The sequence below is a fragment of the Scophthalmus maximus genome, chromosome 13 (assembly GCF_022379125.1).
Source record: "Scophthalmus maximus strain ysfricsl-2021 chromosome 13, ASM2237912v1, whole genome shotgun sequence".
NCBI classification, from domain to species: domain Eukaryota; kingdom Metazoa; phylum Chordata; class Actinopteri; order Pleuronectiformes; family Scophthalmidae; genus Scophthalmus; species Scophthalmus maximus.
In genome coordinates, this window is record NC_061527.1 from 4,477,781 (window position 1) to 4,503,291 (window position 25,511).

The window sequence follows — 25,511 nt, forward strand, 5'->3', positions numbered from 1 at the left end:
TTTTCTTAATGATAGAAATAATTTACTGGTCTTACTAGTCAATAATTTACCAAAGAACAATCTGTGTGTGAGATCTGATATGTGGTGTGAGTCTCCCCCTTGAGGACAAACTGAGCTGTTACAGCTGTGAGCACATTAAATGTAATGCAATTCTTAAAATGACACAAATGAGACAATAAAAGCAAAACATTGTATCTACAAAACACAAATGCTTTTTCTATACGTGTGACAATGTGTGTGTGTGTGTGTGTGTGTGTATGTGTTTTCTAATCGGTTACTTAAGATTCCAGGTCACAACTGGGTGAATCACTGCAGCTCCACTGTTTTGTGGTTGTGTGTGTGTGTGTGTGTGTGTGCGTGTGTGTGTGTGAGTGCGTGTGAGTGTGTGTGGCCCAGTGGGCGATATTGGGTTTCCTAAGGAGCTATTAATTCTTCACCTAACACCCTGACCTCCTTACTCTGTGACCCAGACGGACGGAGAGAAGGCAGCTCTTCATCCACTTCCCTTTACAGTATCACCCCCCCCATAAAATAAAATCAAATACAGTTGATGATCACTGTTGAGACTATGACAAAAAAATAAAATCTGATCTGATATCATCTCCTTAGGCTTTAGGAAATCACGGGCATCATACAGTATGCAAAACTAATAATTACATAATTGGCAGAAGTTTTGACCTGCTGGTGGCACTAGACGGAAGTCAGCGGCTTGCCAAATGTCAGTGGGGTTCATCATCTGGGGATCCTGAATGTCTGAGCAAAATTTCACCAGATAAAGATGGAAGTGATCCAAAGTGACTTTAGACATGGCAGGAAAATCTCTCTTTTACTTCAACCACACAACTGACATTAGTTTGGCAAAAACCGTCGCTGTACTTGGAGGAAAAAAATAAAATAATTGTCGACACGTAATAACAGCGCCCTCTAACGGCCGGCGGCGGCGGAGCAGCGATCGACGTTAGCTCAGAGAACAGTAGAAGATGGAGCCGATGTTCAGTCCGCCGCTTCACCGGCAGCGACACCAGTTTGTCATCGACTTTGTGAAGCGGAACAAACCCCTGAAGGTAGCCGACGTCTTAAAGTCACTTTTACATTTTCTAAACACTTGAGTTTTAAAGGCCGAAGTCAAAGCTAATCCGCCACAGCTAACGCTAGCGTCACTTAGCTAACGCTAGCTAGCTAGCTAGCGACAAACGTTTTGTAGCATCAGCGGTTCGTTGCTAGGCGTTGCGTTCATTTCCTGTGGTTCATTTTTTTACAAACATGTTTGTGCCTGTAGAATAAAAGTTTATTGATTTTTTAAATGTCCTCCTCAGGTGTTGGACCTGGGCTGCGGCGAGTGTAGCCTCCTGAAGCTGCTCAAGTTTCACCATGGAATTGACCTTCTGGTCGGACTCGACCTCGACGGGGCCAAGGTCAAGAAAAAGATGTATGTACTTGTATGTGTGTAAATGAAAAATGATACTTGATCACTTTTTTATAGTTGAAATAATAGTTTCTAACATTTGAAAGACTAAACTACTTATTGTTAAATGTCAATTGACATTTGGACCCACAATGAGCAATAAGCCCTGGATGAATAAAATATTGAAATGAAAGTGTAATGTATTTAACTGTGTTGTGGAAACTCTGCAGTTTATTAAATAACTTATTTTGTTGACGTGAAGAAGCTACTGTAACCACTGAAGCAAACAAATAAGGAAAAAAACACACCTTCACAGTTTTTCTTAATTTGCATTGTAAAATTGCATAAACATATAAATACAGAGTTACACATACGGTTGTTTACATGCCTTCAAGGAAAGGCACTTTTGTATTGTTTATTTGCTGCAGGGTCATATTTGACTCATTTAAAATGTGAATGTAAACGAAAAAATATTTAATTTTCCTAAACCTTTGCAGGTATGTTTACATCAGACCCCCCCCAAACACATTTCATGATTCAACACAATATGATCCTATCAGTACACTGAAGGTTGATAGATTATTTAATTGGATCATATGCCAGTTTTATTGTCATTAAGTCTGGGCCACATCACCACAACAAAAACAACAACACAAGCTTGATCTCAATTTATATTGTTTCTCCCACACCAACTCAAAGTTTGTAAAACTACAACAAATAGTGATTTCTGTGCTAAATTATTAATTATCGTCAAACTTAAAAAGCAAACAAGTTGCCTTCATCAAAACCTAATTTCCATCCATAAGAGGTTGAAGAGTTATAATCAAGGCAACAGTTGATCTGTGACTCCACCTTGTGTGTCTCGTACTGGTGTTTACACTCTTCTTCTTGTGCCCTCTGTCAGGCATGCATTAGCTCCCCTATCAACGGACTATCTGCAGCCCAGTTATGATCAGCTGCGCCTCGAGCTGTACCAGGGCTCCGTCACACAGAAAGACGCCCGCTTCAGAGGATTTGATCTGGTGACCAGCATAGAACTGTAAGTGGCTGTTCAAGTGTGTATATATATATATATATATATATATATATATCTTTTCCCCTCCTTTTTTGCTTTTTCCCTGTGTCGACTTCATCGCTCCATTTCTCTCTGTCCCCGGTTATTTATCACCGTGTTTCCTCCCTGGGTATCTCAAGCATAGAGCACCTCACTCTCGCGGATGTGGAGCGCTTCTCCGAGGTGGTGTTTGGTCACATGACGCCGTTGGCCGTTATCGTCAGCACCCCAAACTCTGAGTACAACCCCCATCTCCCCGGACTGGATGGCTTCAGGCACAGCGACCACAAGTTCGAGTGGACCAGAGCAGAGTTCAAATCCTGGTACGGTACGCTCTTTTTAAAGATATGTTTTTGGGCATGATTGTTTTTTAAAAAAAATTATATGGAGAGTGTTAATGAAATTGGTAGAGACAGGGAACTGAACCAAAACCCCCTCAGTGCCGTTAACGCTCCCTTCTGGAACTGAATTTCGTTAAAAAATGCCGTCACTCACCAGGGCCCTGAAGGCGTGTGTGGAGTTCGGTTATGAGGTGGAGTTCACTGGCGTTGGACGGGCGCCGCCAGGCCTGCAAGAGTGCGTCGGCTTCTGCTCTCAGATCGGGGTCTTTCACCGGCTCGGGGGAAGAGGCGGCGGCAACGTGTCGCTCAATGATGGTGCAGAGGAAGTTTTTTTTCCGTATACGCTGGTGAGTATATATTTAATTTAGTAGATTACTGGTTCGGAAATGTGTTGGAGGTCTGATGTACTGTAATCGATCTTGAGCTTCTCTTGATTATCCGTGTTCACAGGTTTGATCTGTGTCTGTGTGTGTGTTTCTGTGTCAGCTGTACAGTATAAACTATCCCAGCCTGCGCGACAACAACATCTTGCGGAGGGTCCTGGTGAGCGAGGTGTTGTGTTGGACAGAAGAACTGAAGAGTAGATGGATGGAGGAGACGACTAAGAGGAATGAGGGAGGAGGAAGTGGAGGAGGAGGAGAGGAGGAAGGTCTCTCCAACCATGTACGGAGTGCAGAGAAGCTGACAGGTGAACAACCAACAGCAGTTCTGAGTTCCTACATGAGTTTAACAAGTTTGGTTCAATCAAATGAAAAGTGAAACTGACAGTCGTAGGGAGGGTAAGCTGACGTGCTTGTACTGTTTATTGTAGGTGTTTTTGATTAACTTGGTAAAATACATTTTAATGCTCCCCCCCCAAACAAATCAAATCTCACATCTACTGTACAGCGTGTGAAATGGAGATGAGAAATCCAGTGTCAGAGGATCAGGAGGAAGAGGATGAAAGAGTATTTTGGACCAATGGCCAAAGACGACTAGAGTCCCGCACATCGTACAGGTGTGTTTCCGTAAGGAAGGTGAGGTGGAATAGTGTTGCGGCGGTAAGTCTGTAAGTAAGTTTGGACCTGGATAGGATATACACTGTATGTGACATCTGGATCTCCTGCAGGCTGTGCTGGTTTTTGGATGTTGTGGCACTGTGTTGTGGATGTGGATCACGTCGGCCTCACCTTTGTGTCTGTGCTGGCAGCAGGACTGTGTCTGTACCTCTGGACATGCTGTGGTCCTGCTGTCCCAAAGTCAGAGCCCTGAGTGGAAGCGTGGGGAACCTCAGACGTCTGCTGATGGATGAACCCGAAGTCAAGCTGAACCCAGACGGTGACGCGGTGCTTGTAAATCATCAGGAACAAGGTACGGTGGCCACTGGATCTGTTTGTTCTCAATAAATGTGTAAAATGTGAACATTAATGTTGCAGAAGGAACTAAATGTGTTATGTGAAATGTGAGTGTTATTAAGCAAGTTACTTCTACTTACTACATTTCTAGTGACTAGGGACATAATACTTCACTAGTAGTGAGTCCATGTTTGTTCTTTCTTCAGAATAGACAGTTTCTTGAACAATTTTAAATGCCAGATTTTTTATGGTAATTTGGTGCTGAAGTGCCAAGTATTAACTTTTTGTGAAAACTACACTGAAGTATATCTTAATTTGAGGAGGAAATGGCTGGTACTTGAAATTATACAATAATCGAAATATTCAGACCTTTTTTCTCGTTAAATTATGACTTAATATTCACAACATTATCACACTTTTTCTCTAAACTTTTGACATATATTCTGGTAAAAAATAATGACTTTCTCGTAAATATATGAAGTTTATTCTTGCAAAATGATGACATTTTCTACTAAAATTATAACGTTTATTCTTGAATATTATGACGTTATTTCAATTTTTTTTACCTTTAAGTGACCCTAGTACTTGTAATACTTGTTGTAAATCATTACATTACAGCAGTAAGGTTTGTCCAGCTGATGTCGCCATTTTACCTTTACATTGGGTCGATAGTGTTGGTTCACAAAACTCTTTACAACAAAGATTATCGCACTTATAAAACCAAAGCATCATCAACTGACTTCACTCTCCGTTTTCCTGCTCCTCTGCTCAGACTATGAATCTTGACAATTCTGTGGTTGTGACGCTGGTCGTGCGTTTGTTTTCAGACCTTGAAGAGGAGGAGGAGGATCGTAAGGATCTTGAGGACAGCGGGTTTGCAGAGACCAGGCAGAGCTCCGACTCACCTGAACAAAAGGAAGTCTGGGAGGAGAACGTCCCACCTGGAGGATGCAGCTTTAAGTAGGTCACATGTTCGGATTGAACAAGGAAAATTCGAAGTTAAGCAAAGTCATTCCCTGACGGACAGTTTGCAGTGAAAACTTTGGCGTTTGGACTACAGCTTTTTTGTTTGAGTTAAAAAAAAATGTCTTAAGGCAGATATTTGAAAATAAAATATCCATTGGCCTTTAAAAAATGAGTACTGACTGAAAGCCACTTACACAAACCAAATAAAAAAAAATCACAATACATTTAAATGTGTGATCGCTGTCCTCCGGTTGAAAGATCGATACACGCTGAAGCGTTGAGACTGTTTTTATTCAGTTCAGGTACACGTTTGAAGCATCCAGTACACTCGTCGAGGAAGCAAAATGTTGGTCGAAAAAATACAAGTCTGTGACAGGAAACACTGGACAGTGTCAGAACGGAACGTCACTTTACAGGAGAATATACATTTTACAGTTTTATAAAGACAACAGCTTCACAGAAGAGAAGAAGCAACCATGTTTGTAACAACATGTTGGGTACCGAGATGAATGTACCTGTGTCACACAGGTGTGTATATGTGTGTATATATATATATATATATATATATATATATATATATATATACGTGATTTGAAAACAAAAAGATCAACAAAAATAAAATAAAAAATTCCAATGGTTGATATTTGGTAGCCATAATTCATACACTTAACACCATCTTAACTATGTAGTGTGGATTTTCCCCCCTCCCAAAAACCCCCCAATATATTTTGCAAAAATATGGCACAATATCACCAATTCAAAGTTGTCAATTCGACTCTGATTCAAAAACAATGGCGACAGAATCCTACAGATGTGATTTCCAACACAGGAACATTTAAAACCATGCTGAAATCAGAAAAAAAACACAATGACAACATTGATTTACAGTAAATACACTGAAGTCTGAGCAGGTTACTGCTTTTTAACAGTTGGTAATGAGAAAACAAAATGCCTCGCTACATGCTAACTAGGCAAGCAAAAATAGTTCCTTCAGCGTGGAACAAATGTTGACACTAAAAGATGGCACGGTATAAAATTAGGGAGAAAAAAAAGTCAAGTGTCTGCACGCACGGAAGCAAAAGGGATGACGACGTCTGAATCATGCAGAACGTTAAAAAAACGGAAACACTGACGTATAGTTAAAACACCATACACTGATGCCGCCTGTGCAGATCTTTGATATAACACGTATATAATATTTAATCCGGCAGAGGGAGTGTCCCCACCTCTGCTGTGGGTAATGACGAGAGACAGAAGAATTACAGATACTGTACAGTCTGTTCACTAGTTATGATGTGTCTAAAATGGTCTTTAGTTTATGCATAGGCCTGACAAGCTCCCAGGTAAATATCAGCGTGTTGTGTCATGTACTTTGGCTAATTTGCTCTCAGTCTAACAAAGTGTGCACTTAATCCTCATACTAATTAGAGCCCGACCGATATGGAATTTTTTTGGGGCCGATGTCGATATTAGGGAGTACAAGATTCCCGATACGATATATATATGTATGTATATGTGTATATTTTTTATTTTTATTTTAAATCTGTCAATGATGTATTTCTCAAACCTTTGACAGAAATGTAATTGAGGCTTGATATTTTAGTTTAACCTTAAACTTTATCATAAATTGAATTTACAAATACAACCAAATAAATAGAATTTGAATTAAGAAAATAACAATTTATTTTACCTAAAATTTAAAACATAAATGCACAATTAAAGGCTCATATCTGTTGGCCGATAATATCGGTCAGGCTCTAAACATATCGGCCCGTTACTTACATGTCTGTGAAAGGCTAATATTGGTTGGGCTCTAATATTAATGCAAATCGTCTACATGGATGACACAGGATTTTAAAATTGTTGTTATCTCAAATGTCTTTCTGCAGCACTATATGTCAATTAACTGATCGCTCGAGCCGTTGCTAAGAGACACACACGTACAAAAATTACTGCATTACTCTGGGTCTTTTTTTTTTTTTTAAACACAGTTGCTTTAGTATTTACATGGCAGTGGATTACTTAATCTAGTCCTTCGCTGTACTGTATATATACGACCGTATCTATATATATATCAGTTACACATTATTAATGAAAGTGTTGATGCATCAATAGGATCTTTTGATTTGTTCACTGAGGCGAGCGTCCCGCTCAACGGGGCTGAGCTCCGGAGAAGTTTGTCGAAGAAGCGTTGCAGAGCGTTGTCATACTACAGATGTGCACCTGAAACACTGGGAATTACATACGTCCTTTTCTATAGCATATTTATCATAGGAGACCCTGTTCTATTCTAATCAGTATTTACTTCCCTACATTGGCAGAGAGCAGCAATTTACAAAAAGAAAGAGGTTATATGCATTAAAAAAAGGCTGCGATTATTTATCATCTAAAAGCTGTTTTTGACGGAAATTCTTCTTTCCAACAGTTTTATATTTGTTAATATGGCGAAGCACATTTGAAAAGGTCATATTTGGCTCTTTGACTATATAAACCTTGTCACTGCATTTTGCCTCATAGCGCAGATTAATACTGACGTACCACCCTCCGCAGATAAGAACAGGGACCTCTGTAATAATTACATGTAAGAAAAATGGTCTTATTCCCTCAAGTTTCTTTTTGACTGTACCAACATTTGAGATCCTACATCCCTCCCCTCTTTCAAGATAACAGGATAACTATTACTACTAACAAAAGTAGTCTTAACACAAAGCAGACGCATTACCACACACACACGCACACACTTTCTACATCCACACAGCCAAAAAAGCTCAAGTCTCACGCCTCGTCTTTGCAGTCAAATATTCTCACTTTCAAAAGTTGTCAGGGTGCCAACAACTGCAGCTTATAGGCAAATATTAAATAGGACGTCCTGTTTGAGAAGGAAGTCAGAACACAAACACAGAGACACAAGGAATGTATTGAAAACACATGGCGTACTCCTACAGTGTAAAATGTCCCTTTGTTTTAAACACGCCCGTCCTCCTGTTCCTCCGCTAGACGTGAAAGGTTAATGGTTTTTTCTTCCAGTTTGTAATGAGTCGGTGTTTGGATGCTGGTTCACAAAGTTCTTATGATCTACACCCAGAAAGAAAGGAAGTGAGCAACGTCTTGTTACTTACTACTTTAAACGTCTTGGAACAATCTGGTCAATGTTTCACACTTGGTGACCGTCCAACTCTACGGAGATGTGAACACAGGAGGGCGCTGTTGTAATGTCGGCCGTTCACAGCGAGCGATGGAATCAGACCTGGGGCCCATCAGGTAACGAGCCACAGGAGGAACGGAGATCGCCGTGAACACGGGCTTGTTACAGAGGCTGCGGGTCTTAACGCTTCATCACCACCTGCTCGTACGCCCCGGCACCAACCCTAGGGGGAAAAACAAGATTTAAAAAAAAATCAAATTACAAGGGAAAGCTCATCACGTAGAATTCTTGTGCCTTATGAAAACTGCACTATTTTACTATTTGAAGACTCCTGACAAGAGCAAAACCAGTGAATTGATTCTTCTAATAAGTATTTGTCTGTACATCCAAAGCCTGATATATACTACAGCTTACTCCTGGGTTATAGATTTACATTATTTTCCAAAAACACATCTGGCCTGCCATGTGTATTAAACCACAGCTGAAAATATGCACTAGATACTCCTGTTTGACTGATGTTTGCTAAAAGCTACCAACCAGTGTTAAGAAAAATATTTAGCATTTTTTGTAAAAACAAAACAAATATATATATGACCAAATTCATTTTTTACATCTTCAGTAAAAAAAAGAAAAATTCGGCCTTGGGGCTGAGCACTGCAGATATGTTTGGAAAGCCATGATGTATTGGGCAACAGACTTAATGCATTGTTGATTTTAATGTGATGTGTTGACAATAATAAAAAATGGAGCACAATACAACACTTTTCCCTTAAATAAAATATGTTTTATAGAGTCCACTTAACTAAACTTTTAACACTTGTGATAGAGCAAGAGAGTAAATGTCCAATTCTCAAGTCAAGACATCACAGACTCTCGTTGTGTAAAATAAATGCAGGTTGCCAGGGTTACACTGACTGTCCGCTAACAACAAAAAAAATTCATTAAAAACTAGACTCATAAAATGAAAATTCTTCTGGACAGCACCTGTTGTGCACGTCCTCCCATTCCAGCCACACGGACGAGCAAATCATGCAACATGCCTTCTTCAGTTGAGTGTAGTGAACTTGTGCGGCTCACCTGGTGGGGAGGTGATGGCTTCCAAGCGCCGTACTTCCCCCGGGCCCCACAAACAGACGCAGGCCTTCCTCTGAGAAAACAGAAACATTCAGTGCGCCGCAGAGAGCAACCGCATCCTCCCGTATAATACCTGTGATGAGGAGCAGCCAGTTGCTAGGCAATCTATAAATAATCGTGTATTGAGAGCAGCTTTCTTTTTCAAGCTTTGAGCAAGATGAGACCTTGGAGGAAGAAAAAAAGAGACACCAAACAAACGATGCCCCGCTCCTCAAAGTACAAATTCTGACTCATCAGGCGACGGAAGACTGGCAAGTTAATTATTGTGCTATGCAAACAAGCTGTGTACTTAACTACTACTTAGTTAACTATTAGTTTGATATGACTTGCACATTTAATAAGTTGATTGTCATCGATTTGTATAACAACACATTTAATAATCGTGTCAAGCCTCATTTACAGCAAACGTTTGCTGGTGTCAGCCTCTTAAATTTAATATTTTATGCTATTGTCTGATTTTTAACATTCTTGTGCACCCAAGTCCCAAGGGCACTTTGCCACGAGGACTTGAGGAGCTGGGGACGGAATCACTGCCGTCATAGTTAGTGAGCAACCCGCTCAACCTCCTGAGCCACAGCCTCCACAAATATAACATGTATGACAGTCTAAAATTTAATTTCTCTAAAGAAACCCCAACAGAACAAATCTTTAGACATGTTGATACTGAGACTATAAAAGCAACTCACTGTGTTTTATAAGCCCCTTTTTATACAGAACTGTGAGGCGGAATAAAGGCGCAACAATCCGCACTTGAACGGTCTGTGGACAAGTGGCCGTGTTACCTTCAGCACTGGAGTCCAGGAGGCTGGGTGTGAAGTCTTGACTCTGAAGGATTTTTTCCACGACGTCGTCCGCGTCCACCCGCGTGTCGTCCATCCTCTTGAGCTGAGACTCCATGGAGTCTTGTTTCACCGGGTGTCTTGACGGGAAGATGCAGAGGAGAAATCATTTATAAGTCCATTTCACCACTAATGGTGTTTGTTTCTTGAACTCGACATTTCACTTTGTGCTGATCGCGGATGTGGTCAAGCAGGGAGCCGGACGGCGACGCCCGTCTTAGTCCGACTCGCTGTCGCCAAACATTTGGTTGCAGCCACACACTTGAATATAAGTACTACATTATTACATGAGTACTCCGCACTAATGGGTCAGACCACACATCTTCAGCTGCACACTGGTAAGGTTTTGTGACTGTATCGTGCCTGGCGCAGACGTGGTTATGGTCGTTGCGACTGGTAACTACTAACAGTTCATTAAAAAAGCCACATAATGAAACCACAAATATTGTTCCACTGCTCTTCCTCGCAGCTTCTTGAAATGTCACAGGTTTCAGGTATGATTCTGTTTATTAACCCCCCTACAATAACTTCCACTACATTTCATCCTTGTTGTCTACAATGAAAAGTTTGATTCACTGACTGCTTTTGCTTTATTCAATAGTACTCTGACAATGATAACATCTAGATTTACATTTCTTCTACTTGCCAAAACTACCCTAAAACACTCACCTGTTGAGTCGTTCACAGGATGAGGCACTGCGAACCGGTGTGCCTGGTTGGTTGCTAGTGGTGGCGGCTGCGGCGGGAACCGGGTGCTCGGGCAGCGCAGGACAGGGTCTGGACTCCCGGTCCCGGTCCTCGCTGGGTTCCGGGATGCTGCCGATGCCCGTTGAGGCGCTGCCCACTGAATGGTTCCTCCGGTGGCTGAACTCCGACATGCTGGAGGAGCGGGAGTGACCGGTGCTGTAGCCTGCGAGAGACGGACAGTGGTTTCTTTACGATAGGGATGCATTGACATTTTCAGATTAACTGAACCAGTCTCTGTAAAAGTCGGTTAAAAAAAATCTTTGACCAGCAGCTTTTTTTATGTTTTGCGTTCTCTCCTCCCATTAGGCTAATGCAACTTTGTATTGGATTGTAATTATAAGTAACTGTATACTCTATGAAATTATTCAAGCATTCAAGAAAAGAAGGATGAACGATATAAATATTACACATTAATGCAGTAAGGGCACCAGTAGTTAGAGGTGCATTTAAGCATTAATGACAGAGGATGAATTTAATATCATATGAACATTAAAGTCTAATTATTGCTTTAGTAAGTCAAGACAAATGTAGAATAAGATACAGATTTTCTACATAAACATCAAAATCGAAATATTAATTCATGAATCGACAATCAGCCATTCTTCTACCCTATTACATTTTCTTGTAAAACCTATTTTGCTGTCCCGTAGACATGTTTTGCAACTGACATCATGTTTAATGATTTAGCACTTCAGTAGAGTCCCACAATCACGTGCATTGAGGAGCAAACTCCACTCACACTATAACGAGGTTCAAATGAGCATTCAAGAGTTGCATGTGGCAGGAAATACATCTTCAAATTCAGAAGGCCATTAGAGCCGTTCTCAGTGCATCCCCCCCACTTCCTGTGATCTTTTATTACAGTCATCCGATCTGCCTGTAATGGAAACTCGAGCATCGGCTCCGAACTGTTGTGCTGGAGTGACAGTGAAAAACATCAGTCAGGAGGTTTTTCTCCGTTTGACCTTAAAAACATTTTCTCCAGTCAAAGTAAGGTTTTAGGAAGACGAACGATTAGTGTATTTGAAGCTGGTAGCAACTAGTTTAGTAGTCTATCACTCACCAGGGAAGCTTGGATAGTAACACGTTATATTTACTATATACAATTCTAGATTTTTTTTTCAAACTCTCTCTTACCTGAGAGTTTGGACTGCTGGCTGGCGTAGCTTGATGTTCGGGAGTGGCCGCAGCCTCCGAGCTCATCTGAGACGATCGGACACTTCCCTTCGCGACTCTCTGCTGAATCAGAAAGAACAGAAGAAGAAGAGGCAGACGGGCGGATGACAAAGGCCTGAAAAACTGCAGTCATTTGAGTGAAAACACAGTAGCACGTGTGCAGCCTTAATCATGCTTCATTTTGTCGTTGGGAAGAAACTAGGGCAAAAATCAGCTGTGTACTTATTTCATACCAGGCTCCTTCTTGTGAAAAGTCTGTGGTTGATTGTCTAAAATTAAAAACAGCAACACAGTGATACGTTTGAAAATGAAGGTTAGAATTACATAACCAGAAACTTCAAGCCTCAGAAACTAAATAAAGAACATCGTGTTCTATGAATAAGATCTCGTCTTTCTTGGCCAGACAATTTTAAAAGGAGATCAGAGACAAAAACCCCAGTTACGGTTGCATGTAGACAACATGACAACTGGCTGCCAAGTACAACAACAGAGAAACCTGCCCCCCCCTCCCACACACTTCAACTCTGCTCCCCTGAGCTAATGAGCGAGTGTGTCCACAGTTGGCGAATGCAGCATCAGTTTTATGCTCGGACTGATAAAATCACATTTAGAAGATTGGCTGAGAATCACAGAGCTCAGGCAGTTCTGTAATCTAAAAGAAATCATGCAGGAGATGCAATCTGTGACTGAAGAGGAGGTTTCTCCAGCTGAGATGGAACAGTTTGTACCACAGTGTCTTAAGGTTGAGCCCTTTTTAAAACACGTGGAGCAACACAAACACGTGCCAACTGATTTCATGTGGAATAGCCAATTTGGCAAAAGACTAAACTCCCCCCCCCCCCCCCCATATATTGGTAACAAAATATTTCATATTTCATGTATTTCTAAAAAATCTTAGATCTTTGATCCCTCAAGTGAACTTTTTTTTTTCTTTTTTACATCTGTCAAAGTAAAAAATTACCATAAAACTATTTTGTAAAATGCAATAAACCAAAGTGCAATTATCACTTCCTGACACAGGTAGTTTGTCTGAAATGCAAATGTTCCATTCCCCCTTTCTTCTGCAATTAGCTAAAAACGAAGAATCTTTCATTCGTGTGTAGAGTTCAAAGACTTATTTTGTGCAAAACGATTAAGGTAAAATTTATCAACGACAAAAACTACTGATTCTAATATTCGTTTTCGACCCACTTATGGAAGAATGTAGGTTTCAAACGGACATACTAATCTATGGGCTGGCAAAATATCTCCCGTTCCTTCTTCTCCTGTAGGATGAGGAGACATGAAGTTATTAAAACAAAAATGATATTTGGATAATGGACCAAACCTCTGATCACACACACAGCGAGGACGTGACGATGCCGACAGGAAGGAAACATCGTCTACAGCAGACAAACACACGTGTGGTGTGCACCCCCCCCCACAGACATGCAGACCGTCCTATTTTTAACCACGTGCGAGCCCACGGGGTCGGAGCAGATTGTAGCTAATCTAAAAGAGAGCTAGTTTGAATTATACATGAAAGAGCTGCGCTACACTGAAGCGTCCAGGAGGAACAAGCGTTCAACACTGAGATGTGCTCACGCATGAACGCGCACACCGAGCAGAAAGGTGGGAGACGAATGTAGCAGAAATTAAACAGCTGGGAGACAAAATATTTTCATAACAGTGGCATGGGAGATAAATAGCGTTTGCACGAGGCAGAAGTGCATCCAACTGTAGAGATATTGGTGCACACGGAGAATCAGAGATGGGGCCTTTGATCAAAATCTGCAGCTCAATTTGAGAACTTCATAAAGTTGGACCAACGGCACCACGATCACAACATACGTCAGGAGGCTGCCGAATCAAGCGTCATCAGTAGAAGACATTCCCCCCCCCCCCCCGGCACTCACAAAACGTGAAAGAGCAGATCATTAGATTGTATCGCGGTAACCCAAAGTCGTAATATTTCCCTCGGTGATAAAGAAAATCTGATCAAGACGCACGCATGGCTAGTGGCCAACTCCTGCCGAGTTGGTGTGTGGGAGGTAATTGAGTCGGAGCGGAAAGAGGATTTTTTTTCCGGGCAAAAGTTGGAATTATTCTACAAGTATAATGAACATTGTTATTATTCATCGATTGATTTAAATACAAAAAAACCCACAACACTTCAGTACCAGATCTGAACCTGAAAAGGTTTCTTGCAAAAATATATCAATTTAAGTCAATTTTTTTGAGTCTTACTCCGAAAACAAAACCCCATTCTCACTTTGAGTCAAACTCTTTGTGATCGAATTACAGGAAAAAAATATTAATTTCATGAAACACAAAATATCCAAAGGCACCAGTCCCTTACCTGATAAACACAATTGTGGCGTTTGCAACTGGTTTTCTTTTTCGAGTGCTGCTAAGGAAACAATACGGTTTCACAGTTGGCGGTTTGAGTTCAGCAACCAACCTGTGGTTTGAACCGACAACTTTCAGATTCAGTCTCTTCCTTTCTCTTCATCGCCATTGGCTTGATCTGCTGTCTGAACAGCAACATAGCATAAAACACTGACTCTACAGTTACAACAACAATGCAATGAAGTAATATTGAGCGTGTTAACTGGTGCCGTCATCTTGCTCTACAGTGAGCTGCCTCCAGCTCTGCAGACGGGTTTGTGTCTGTTTCAGCCTTGTGAAAATCTAAACTGTAAGGAGTAGTATTATAGGTATATTTTAGGTTTCCTCCAAGTTGGAATGAACATATCTTAAGGCAGTTGCAGGGAGTGGATCGGAAAACAGTACGGTAGTTGCTTCATTTGTTGGAAAAACTCCAGAAGAAACAGGCTACATCATTCTTTTTTTTTTCCCTTTCGTTCTTTCTTCTGTAAATGTTTGGGAAAGCCGATGACATGACTAAGCAGAGCGGAGGAGTGTAATGTGGCGAGGTCGCTCTCACCAGAAGAGCCTTTCTGCGAGTCTCCCCCCCTCCTCTCCTCCAGCAGGCTCTCTCCGTCTCCCTGGATCCCGATCACAGTGGCCGTGGAGGGAGGCCTGGCGAAACCGGGACAATGACAAGAGTTCATTTTCCTTCTGGTTGTTGCAATGTGTCAGTTACCATTATTATAATGCGGTCATAAATATTATTATTAGTATCCTGTGTCGATCCAAAGGAAGCAAAGCTTAGTGATAAAAGACAAAAACAGGACAATGAGAATGAAGTATTACATAAACGTAGATTAATTAGGCGGAAGACAATACAGGTCATAAACTCTGATTGTTCCGAGAGTAGCACTAAACTAAGGCCAAAATTAATACATAACATTTATATATTTCATTATGTACATATGAAATAAATGACGACACAGCCTTTGGCATAAACATACAGGCTACTGAATAATTTTTAGGTCACATTTTACCATTGGGTAAAGCAGCATTTATCTCTCTGTACTGATACATATACTACATAATTAAAAAAAACATAATTATACTACTACTACTCTATAGTTCCTCTCCGTCTTGACTGCACCTATCAAACTAAGGCATAACATGCCTCCCTTTACTTAGTTTACTAGTTTTACAGTCAACAATTTCAACAGACAGCTACATGTCAGCTGATGAGAACCCTGACTGACCCAATACAGAATCGACTGCAGACGACACCAGATTTAAAGGCAGAAAAACGGCAACTCACGTTTTAAAACAGGGATCTCCTGACATGAGCTGAGTACTGATGATAACCTAGGAGAAGAAAAAAAAAAAAGATATACTTGTCAACCGGTTCACTCATTAGCATTGCGTCTTGGATCCAACATCAAGAAAGAAAAGGTGTTTTGGTTCAAGCAGATCTGTGCTTCAGTGCTCGATGAAAACTTGGAAATTCTACAAGTCACGGGAGAACTGCAGATCAATCAACTCATCTTAAAAATCCAAGAGAAATCTGCACCCACCAATTATTAAAAATGATTTTTTTCAGTAGGCGTTTTGTCACACATTTCTTCCGCGGATAACACTGCTCTCCTTCGATGGTTTTATCTCTGGCTGAAGTCTGATGGACTATCTAGGCACCAGGCCACTGTTGTTGTTAGCAGCGATGCTACATGTTTTTGCAAAAAACATTTCCTTGGCTCGTTCCCAGTTGAGGATAAATACCACGCTTGTATTCAAAACATTAAGGTCCCACTGAAGAGGTCAAGTCACGGTACTTCATGGTACAGTAGCCTCAGTGTTACCTTGAGAATGGAGTTATCCTGACGGGTATTTTTGGTATCGTAGCCTTCCAGCAGACATCTGCGGGTTGTATTCCCTGAGCCGGCAAACTCTGCTAAATTCAGATCTGCAAAACCAAGCTGAAAGGAGACAGAATGACAGGGGGGTGAACTTCGTTTCCCCTCAGGAGACTGATCTTCAGTCCGGTCAGCAATGTGACAATCTCTGGATGTAAAAAGACGCCAGAGATATTAACACGTCTTATAAATCACTTTTTCCTTCAGTGACGAGCTTCTGCAATTTTAATATTTACAGAAAAAAAAGAAAGAAAGCACATAAGAAGAGGCTCAGTAAATAATTACATCAGAGCGGTTAAAGGGCGAACACGTGACACAATGAGCCAACCTGCGGGCAGTGAGGGCCATCTGTCTGCTACGGGCTCACCAGGCCATCTACATCAATATGGATGATTACTGTAAATCTAGGTGACCTGGAGGTTGGGATGGAGTAGGGGAGTTGGATAACAGAAGTATGTGAGCATATGTTACCTTTGCGTATGCCTTCCCCCCCTTCAGCTCCTGGAGACGAGAAGCATAAACATTAGACATGAAATGTCACATGTTTTTAAACCTTAAGTCTCAAAGCTTCATTTAAGCATGATTTAGATTTAAAAAAGATGAGTGATCATGTGATCTGCCTGTCAAACGTGTTTGACATTCAACTAAATCTCAAAACACTTGGACGGGAAATGAACGTTACAGGTTTCGCTGCAATCGGATAAAAGTGGAACGATATGTAAACAGTGAGTCTGCACAAAAAACATGCATAGGTCACTTTTCACACATGAACTGGCATTCAAAAAAAATAATGCAGTGATGATGTTTGCATCTCATCCATAATTCAGGGTTACACACTGTTTTTACAGACAGCTACTGGTGTAGAGATGAAAATGAAGGTGAAAGCTTTTATTACAATAATTTGTTCAGGTGTTTTGCCAATTCCCGTCATCATTTTTTGAAAATGATGATTGAGATGATGGTTTACTGTATGTGATAAATTATTGCGTGTGGGCGCTACAAATAGCCAACGCTGTGTGTAACAGTTGTGCACAATGACAGCTGCTCCTGTGCGTTTCTAGATCTAAGTGGAAATGAGGCTCGTGCACTTGCACAATGATTGGGATTTGCAAAAATAACAAGACATACACGCGGCCTCAAAACATCACTGAACGAATAATAATGCATTTCTGTGAACAGACAGTTTTAGTAATGGATCTACAGAGAGATCTATTCATTAGGTCCAGGAAACAATGAGGATATACAGCAAGTTCGTTCTGAAAAGCTCGTTCGGGCTCATTGATTTCCTCGTCTTGTTTTTACATCAGTTTTTATCTCTTCCTGTATATTTTTAAAGGTTATGTAACGTGACATGATTAAACTGCACAGAGCACATTCCTTTTTAAGGCTAAAGGTCAAAGGAAAGCAAAAGAGAAAAGATTTCACATCGATAAGTCTGTTTTCTTTTCTAAAACTGCAGTTTAGAAAAATTCACACCAGAATTCATGTTACACTGACACGACCAGCGGAGTTCATTTTTGCACCTTTGACCCAATATTTCTCGTCCACATGCGAAATCATCAGTTAGCGGATCTTAAGTTCATCTGTATCTGAGACCCCGGTGGAGCTCGGCAGCCAGATGCTGTACCTTTCTGACAGAGACACGACACACGCAGGGGTCCAGGACACCTGTCCCCGCGTTGGCACTCATCTTGCAGGGGAAAGAGAAGCGCTTCCTCCATCGGACACAGTTGGCCTGCACCGGCTCCCTGTAACAGGACAAACAAGCGCGTTCAGCACAAGATTATCACGCGTTTGCCGAGCATGGGGTCGAATGCTGCAGCTTTGTGGAAACGCCACGTATCAGATGAAGCTTTTCAGATTGAACGGACAGAAATAGACTGGGAGGGGTCTTGGATTTCATTCCTCGCGGAGCTCGATCGGACGAATAAAGCCGCTCCGTATCCTTTTTCCCTTCGGAAAAACTCACACTGTAAAAACACTGATTCACGGTTTGGCCCGGTATCGGAATCATCCAGCATCGCATATTGCACAATGTGCAGTAAAGCGTAGTGAAGCGATAGTTAAAATGTCTGCAATTTGGCAACATTTCATGCTGGAAAGTGCTGCGTTACGTGGGCGGAACTACTTTAAAGACGTGGTGTCGGCACATTGGCTGATGCCCGATTCGGCATCTTCGGCAGCATCGGGGGCATTTTCCGATACTGGCGTCGTAATCAGAACATGTGGGAAAGGATTGTTTATTTCTGTTAAAGACAGTTGAAAATAAACAGACCAAACCCCCCCCCCCCCCCCCCCGATATAACGATAAGATATCAATCCTCAAGTCTTTTTTTGGTACCGAATGAAATGTGTCCAGAGCACAGAGGAAGTTATCGGTCTTAGACAGCTGGAGCTGGATATCTGAGCGGTTTTATCATCTTGTTTACTTGCTCTCGGATCAGATTAGTCTCTGCTTCTTCTGTAAAATGGGTTTTTGAAATTAAAGTTCATATCCGGAAAAGTTGGTTACATCTTGTACCAAGGAAATGAACAAAATGAACAATCGAGACATTTCAAGCAACACCCAGCTCTAATGGTGCAGCACTATTACCCAACATTACACACTGTGCTCTGATGATTTCTTTTTTTTTTAGTGATGATTTGATTTTATTGCAGATTTTTTGGACCATTTCCTTCCTCGTCTTCAGCCCAGTTCACATCCCTGAACCGTAGAAGTTAATTCAATTAGTGTCAACATCACTGTTACGTAACAACGAAAAAACCACTTGGTTTGAATGACTGCCGGATTAACCGTCCCGCTTAAAGCCCATTGATCCAAACTGCCAATATAGGCCTGCGCGCTTATCCTCAGATTCTTCTAGTTAACCTACTATATGAACTCATAAATCAAAATCCTGTTCTCCACCGCGCATTGATTCATTGAACTGGCCAACTCAAAGGTTACGCCGGCGGGTGTGCCGGGTACTGGGAGAACGATCCGTCCTCCGGCAGCTTGAAGTTCAAGCCTGCGCTCGGTGGAAGGACGAGACGAGGACAGTCAGTGTGTGTGTGTGCGTGGGCAGCATCACGATACCACAGATGGCCTCTCTTTCACCGGCGTCGTCTCCTCTCCCACTCAGCTCTCCGACTCCCTTCTGTTAACAGCCCACACGCCATTCATTTCAATCCACTCTGCTGGGTGTTAAATACGAGCAGAGCTGACGAGTGTCCTCTTTAACACAGTAGGACTCCAAATTCATAGAGCTCCAGCGATATGGATTTCTGGGGCCTGATGCCGATATCGTTATTAGGGAGTACAAGATTCCCGATAACGCAACATTGACCGATATATTTGTATGTATGTATGTATATATATGTCTTTCCTTTAAATCTGTCAACGATTCTAAGATGTCGTTATCAAACATTTTTGACAAAGAAATTTAATTGAGGCTTGATATTTTAGTGTAACCATAAACTTTATCATAAATAACTAAAATTACAAATACAACTAAATTAATAAGAGTTGAATTAAAAAACAAACATTTATGTTTACCTATAGTGTATAAATGCACATTTAAAGGCTCATATCTGTTGGCCGATAATATCGGTCGGGCTCTAAACATATCCACCAATATGTCTGTGAAGGTCTAATAGGACGATATTATCGGCCAACCGATATATCGGTCGGGCTCTATTAGAGAGTACAAGGAATACATCAGCCGATTTATATATATCTGTCAATGATTCCTAAAATGTCATTATCAAATCATTATGACAAAGAAATGTACTTGAGGCTTGATATTTTAGTTTAACCATTAATTTTATCATTAATAACTATAAATAAAAAAGGAAAATACAATCAAATATATAGAACTTGAATTAAGAAAATAAACCATTTTTTTCCCCGCAAAATATAAACATAAATGCAATTTTTTTTTCTGCGTTGTTTATTCTCTACAATAAAAGATTTCATATTGGTAAATATAAGCGCTGATACCGATTTGTCTGTGACAGTTTAATATCGGCCGATGTTATCGGCCAACCGATATATCGGTCGGGCTCTGGAAATGAAGTGTTTGTCTCTGAAATAGTGACAAAAAAAGAGCCTCACACTGATGAAGTGCTCATGACACGAGACTTAAACGATTACCGGGGTGTAAGTCTCGTGATTACTGTTGAGATCCACCGATTGACGATTGTTACACAACAGCTTTAGTATTATTTTTGAATTTTTTTCTGAAAAGCGAATCGTGTGATCAGTGTTTTACAAACTCTGACTTCATCCCACAGGCGATACAGTTCCAGAGTTTGAACTCCCCGCCAGCTGGACACAGTTTGCTTCAGAGAAATTCTGGCTTGATTACAGGTACTGTGGCACGCGGCAACAAAATCCTATTAGCGAGCGTTTAGTAACGCCGGGTTTTAGGCACAGGCCCGAGCCCGTCGCTCTCGTCTCCCTACGCGGGTCAGATGTGTTGTTACGAACTACAGCTGTTCTCCCTTTTTGAAGGCGGCTGCTCTCAGACGCAAACTCTCACAAACAAACAAATCTATTCGACTTGGATGCGACGCGGCGCTTTTCCTGCGTCGAGCTGCGATTGAGGACAGAACCGAGTCGGGATTTTCCCGCAACATTTTGTATTTTTCTGAGAGGTGAACTTATGTAACGGGGAACCGAAACAATGGTGCGGCCCCGATCACAGACCACACCAAAGGAGAGATTGAAAAAAAGCTCGTAAAACAACAATCCCCGCTTCCCTTTACGTTCACAGTTGGGGATGGCGCGCGTGTCGGAGGTCTAACAAATCAAACTGCGGCCGAAAAGAAATGTAATTTAATCCTCTCAGACTTGACGGGCACATCTTGTTCTGAGCAAAAATCCATAGGCAAAGACATAAAACAGCAGAGAGCTGGAGCTCCATGAGGGGCAGAGCAGGATGTTTTAATTATAGCCAGAACTTCATCACGTCAGGGTTGTGGGATATGTGCGTCTTCGCTTGTACGGCTGCTCGCATGTGAAGAAGTGCACAAAGCAAAAACTAAAACGACCCTGATGCCGTGACCCTACTGTACAAGCATCCGGATCCAGAAAGTCCAGCACAAAGCGGACCTTTTCCGTTGGGCCATCTTATAAGAGCTACTTATAAGAATGCTTGTTATGTAACCGGGGCGAAGCCATCTAAATCCCTTCAGCCAGCCTCCCTCCAAAACAATGATTTTCCCTTCATCCGATGCAAGACGCCCGTCTAATTCACGTACGAGTGAAAGCTTTATCTTTTCTTTTTTTTTTTTACAGAGGAGGGAAACTGTCTCCGCTCGTCTCAACTTGACAGCGACATCGGCGTTGTCGTGACACTGTCATCGCTGAATAATGGGCACAAGTCGTTTCCTTTCGTGCCGAACGATTTGGTTAAAAAAAAAAACAACAACCTCAAAGCGTAGGCAGGACGTTCCAGTTGCTCTGGTAGGTGACAGACGTGGCGTCTCACTCCCCTAGATCTGCTGCAACAAACTGATCGGCAACCATTCAGTCAGCGTTCGAGCAAAGATGTCAAATATTTTTCAGTTTCTCCAGTTTGATGCTATTCTTTGCAACACATGATGGTAAAGTGAATATCTCACGACTTTAAAGTGTCGTACAGTTAAAACAGGAGGCCTTTTTGACGATATGACACTGCAGTTTGCAGTTCCTCTAGTAGGCGACAGGCGCGGGGTCACACACTCCTTTAGCGGTGCAACGAACTGACCGGCAACTGTTCAGTCGGTGGTTGAGCAAAGATGGCTAATATTTGCTGTTTTCTAGTTTTTCCAAGGTAGATGCTCTTCTTGGTCACACATGACGGTCAGTTTTACAATTTAAGACTGTTGGACAGAAAAGAAAAAAGCGCAACATTAAACAATATCACATTACAAGTTGCAGGTGACAGACGTGGCGTCTCACACGGCAACGAGTTGATCGGCAACTACTCAGTATATTTGCTTTTTCTAGTTTCTCAAGTTGGAAGCTCTTCTTTATCAAACACGGTAGCAAAACGAATATCTTCCTGATATTTCTAAGGCCTATATATGTATATTGTGTATACACAATAAAAATAAATAAATAAATATATTTTTTTTCATCTTTAACTGAATATCTTCCTGATATTTCCAAGGCATATATATGTATATTGGGTATACATAATATACATATATATATTGTGTATACACAATAGAAAATAAATATGTATATATATTTTTTTCATCTTTGCAATGCATAAGCCACACTAATGACTAATGCTTTTAAATTTGTTCACATCAAGAGTGTATTATTTGACATCAATATTCCCTATCAGACACTTTTTTGGGGCCTTTTTTTCCTGATTATGTTCATGATTTCAGAGACAGCTGTACAATCAAAACACATCGGTCTGTGGGAAATAATACAGAGGCTAAATCGACTGTAATTTACCGTCAGCCCACAGATACAATAACGACTGCATGATAACCAATAGCAAGTGGTCTTCTCACTTGTACAGTACATGATCCACACCAGACCAGATCACACACAGCTACACAGGAGCCTTTTTTGTGTGTGTGTGTGTGTGTGTGTGTGTCAGTGATGTGACAGACCCATCAGCTGTCTGCCACACGGCCCAGCCGAGGAGGAGAGGAGAGGAGAGGAGCGCCCGTGAAACTGGAGCCAAGATGTCGCCGTCGCCAGCTCCCAGGTGAGCGCCGCTGCGCGCGATGCTAATGTGATGCTAATGTGATGCTAACACGGAGCTCCCAGTGCTACCTAGCTAACGCGGCTGCGAGTGGACGACAAGCAGTAGCTCGTTCACGCTGCACACCGTCACAGCGGAGCAGTCACGCGTCGTGCCAGTTTCACCTGTTGGCCCAATTGGCTTGTTTTTTTAAAAAAAAACAAAACGGACCAGGCGCCGCGCTCACCGGGACGACTCCTCGGAGAAGCCGCCGTCCAGCAGCCGCACTTTGCAGAAGAGGACCCCGTTGACGAAGGGGACCGACGAGAGCTCGTCCAGCTCGAAGTCCACCTTGAACTTGAATTTCTTCTTCTTCATCATCATCAGATCCATACACACACACACACACTCTCACACACACACACACACACACTCACACACGAGACTCTCAGCGCCGTCGAGGATACGATCCGCTCCCGGTCCCGGTCCCGCCCGCCGCCGACATTAGAGCCCCATCGTGTTGTGAGAGGACGGACACGGCGGAGTGGAGTGGAGGAGTGTGTGTGAGACAGAGAGAGAGAGAGTGTGTGTGTGTGTGTGTGTTGTGGGAGGGAGGAGGAGGGCGGGCGGTGCTGGTGACAACAGTCACGTTCACTGACGCGACGAAGGAGAGCGACGAATTTTCAAAATAAGAGTGTTGGTCTTTGGCGCTGCAGCGGGACGATAAGATAAGATATAGCTTTATTCGTCCCACAGTGGGGAAATGTGGTCATTACAGCAGCACAGTGGACAGAATACAGCAGAAATAGCAGAATATGGAAATAAAAGCTGTATGTATGTACAAAATATAAATATTATAAACAGAGCAGTAGCAATAGTTGCACATGTAGAATAAATATGAATATTGCACAGTTGGTTATTGCACTTTTGTACCAGTGAATTATTCTTTACAGTGGTTGAGTCCTGTGTGTGTGTGTGTGTGTTTGTGTTTGTTCTATTGAGAGCAGTGCTGGTTGTACAGTCTCACAACAGGAAGGAGCCGGGTGCTGAAGGAGCTGCTCGGTGCAGAGACAGTGTCCTGCATGGGGTGGGAGTCGTTGTGCATCAATGATGATAGCTTTGCTACCCTCCTCCTCTCTCCCACCACCTTCACTGTGTCCAAGGGGCGTCCCAGGACAGAGCCTTTCTGATCAGTCTGTGGAGAGGAAGGATAAAAACAAACTTAACCACATACTTATGTAAAGCTTCACATCATTCTGACTCTATATATTCTGTTCAATCTGTGTATATTCTGCTTATATATATATATATATATATATATATGTGTGTGTGTATATATATATATATATATTCCCCCCTAGTGTTTATAATGCATGTTTACTTAGCTATTATTTTTTGACTGCTGTTTATTAGGAGTATCTTATCTTATCTTATCGTATTCCAAATAGGCCTCAGTCATATCCATATCATAAATAAACACAGCTGTCAGTATATTAGGATTATCTGGTTGAAAGTAATACGGCCCTGCATTGCATATTATTGCAATATACAAAGAGGTGTGTCTGTGAGCCTAGCTGATTTTCAAGGTGTGGAAGAAATAAGATGAATATCGGTGTCAACATATCACACCGCAGCTGAATCAACAACTATTTAACACAGTTTTTAAAACATTGCATTAGTTTTAGTCAGGTGTTCCTAATAAACTGACAAATGAATGAACATACTGGCCTGTAGTTGGGAATGTACATTGTTTAATTCAACCTCTCAGTGAAACTAATCAAAACTAACTAGGGACGCATGATTGAGTTGACTGAAGAAGGTGATTTCTTTCTTTTTTCTTTTTTAAGTTTCGTGCTTTTATTTCGAAATAAGCATGAAGTCAACGGATGTAGGGAGGTCAGCTGTTGCCTTGATTGTAATTTCAAGAAAGCCCGCCTTCTCCCTCGATCGCCCCCTGGCGGCCACGCGAGAGAACAGCGGCACAGATTCATCACGTTACGACAACAAAGTGAAACCAGCTGCAGTTACGTAACAAATTTCGCCATCTTGTGGCTGAATGCTGCAATTGCTACGAAAACGAACATGTAATGCACTTCTCAAGAAAAAAACACTATCATCTTATGAAACCATTTTTATTACAAGAAATCTGCCACTTGTTATTCATCTTTGTTTCCCTCTGGATTATTAATCAATAATCTATTAGTCCTGCACAGCAAATAGACTACTACTAGTAGTAGTAGTCTACTACTCAGGCCCTAATAATAATGACAATATTTTAAAAGACTTATAGACTTTTTTCAAAACCTTATTTTGACCTGTTTAACTGCACTTTTTAAAAAACATATATATATATATATATATTACATTTATCACTTCTTTATATTGCTATTATTATATTTGTATGTCTTTATATTACATTACATTAATTTTGATGAAGCTTCTGTCCAAAGCG

At 41.5% G+C, this 25,511-nt stretch overlaps 2 protein-coding genes across 8 annotated transcripts; one reads left to right on the plus strand and one right to left on the minus strand.

Moving 5' to 3' along the window:
- The first annotated feature begins 734 nt into the window (after nt 1-734).
- On the plus strand, nt 735-5,324 carry henmt1 (HEN methyltransferase 1). Of its 6 annotated transcripts, none has more exons than XR_004795668.2 (9): nt 735-1,064; nt 1,317-1,429; nt 2,310-2,444; nt 2,600-2,782; nt 2,958-3,147; nt 3,287-3,488; nt 3,689-3,816; nt 3,909-4,150; nt 4,962-5,091. XR_004795668.2 is itself a non-coding variant. In XM_035647796.2 (9 exons), exons 1-9 carry the CDS (start codon nt 981-983, stop codon nt 5,096-5,098), a joined length of 1,395 nt encoding a protein of 464 aa, XP_035503689.2. In that variant the 5' UTR covers nt 738-980; the 3' UTR covers nt 5,099-5,324. The 6 variants fall into 6 exon arrangements, 3 of the variants coding, with proteins under 3 accessions (XP_035503689.2, XP_035503690.2, XP_035503691.2); XR_004795669.2 differs by having other exon boundaries at nt 738-1,064; nt 3,990-4,150; XM_035647796.2 differs by having other exon boundaries at nt 738-1,064; nt 3,689-3,797; nt 4,962-5,324.
- A 1,728-nt stretch (nt 5,325-7,052) lies between these two features.
- On the minus strand, nt 7,053-23,681 carry fam102bb (family with sequence similarity 102 member Bb). 2 transcript variants are annotated; one of them, XM_035647799.2, is made up of 11 exons: nt 23,307-23,681; nt 18,022-18,142; nt 16,866-16,895; nt 16,341-16,457; nt 15,803-15,849; nt 15,068-15,162; nt 12,103-12,204; nt 10,888-11,128; nt 10,162-10,298; nt 9,323-9,392; nt 7,053-8,468 (listed from the first exon to the last, which is right to left on the minus strand). In XM_035647799.2, the coding sequence occupies exons 1-11, from the start codon at nt 23,450-23,452 to the stop codon at nt 8,426-8,428; spliced, it is 1,149 nt and encodes a 382-aa protein (XP_035503692.1). In that variant the 5' UTR covers nt 23,453-23,681; the 3' UTR covers nt 7,053-8,425. The 2 variants fall into 2 exon arrangements, with proteins under 2 accessions (XP_035503692.1, XP_035503693.1); XM_035647800.2 differs by having other exon boundaries at nt 12,103-12,201; nt 23,307-23,677.
- Between the last annotated feature and the right edge of the window lie 1,830 nt (nt 23,682-25,511).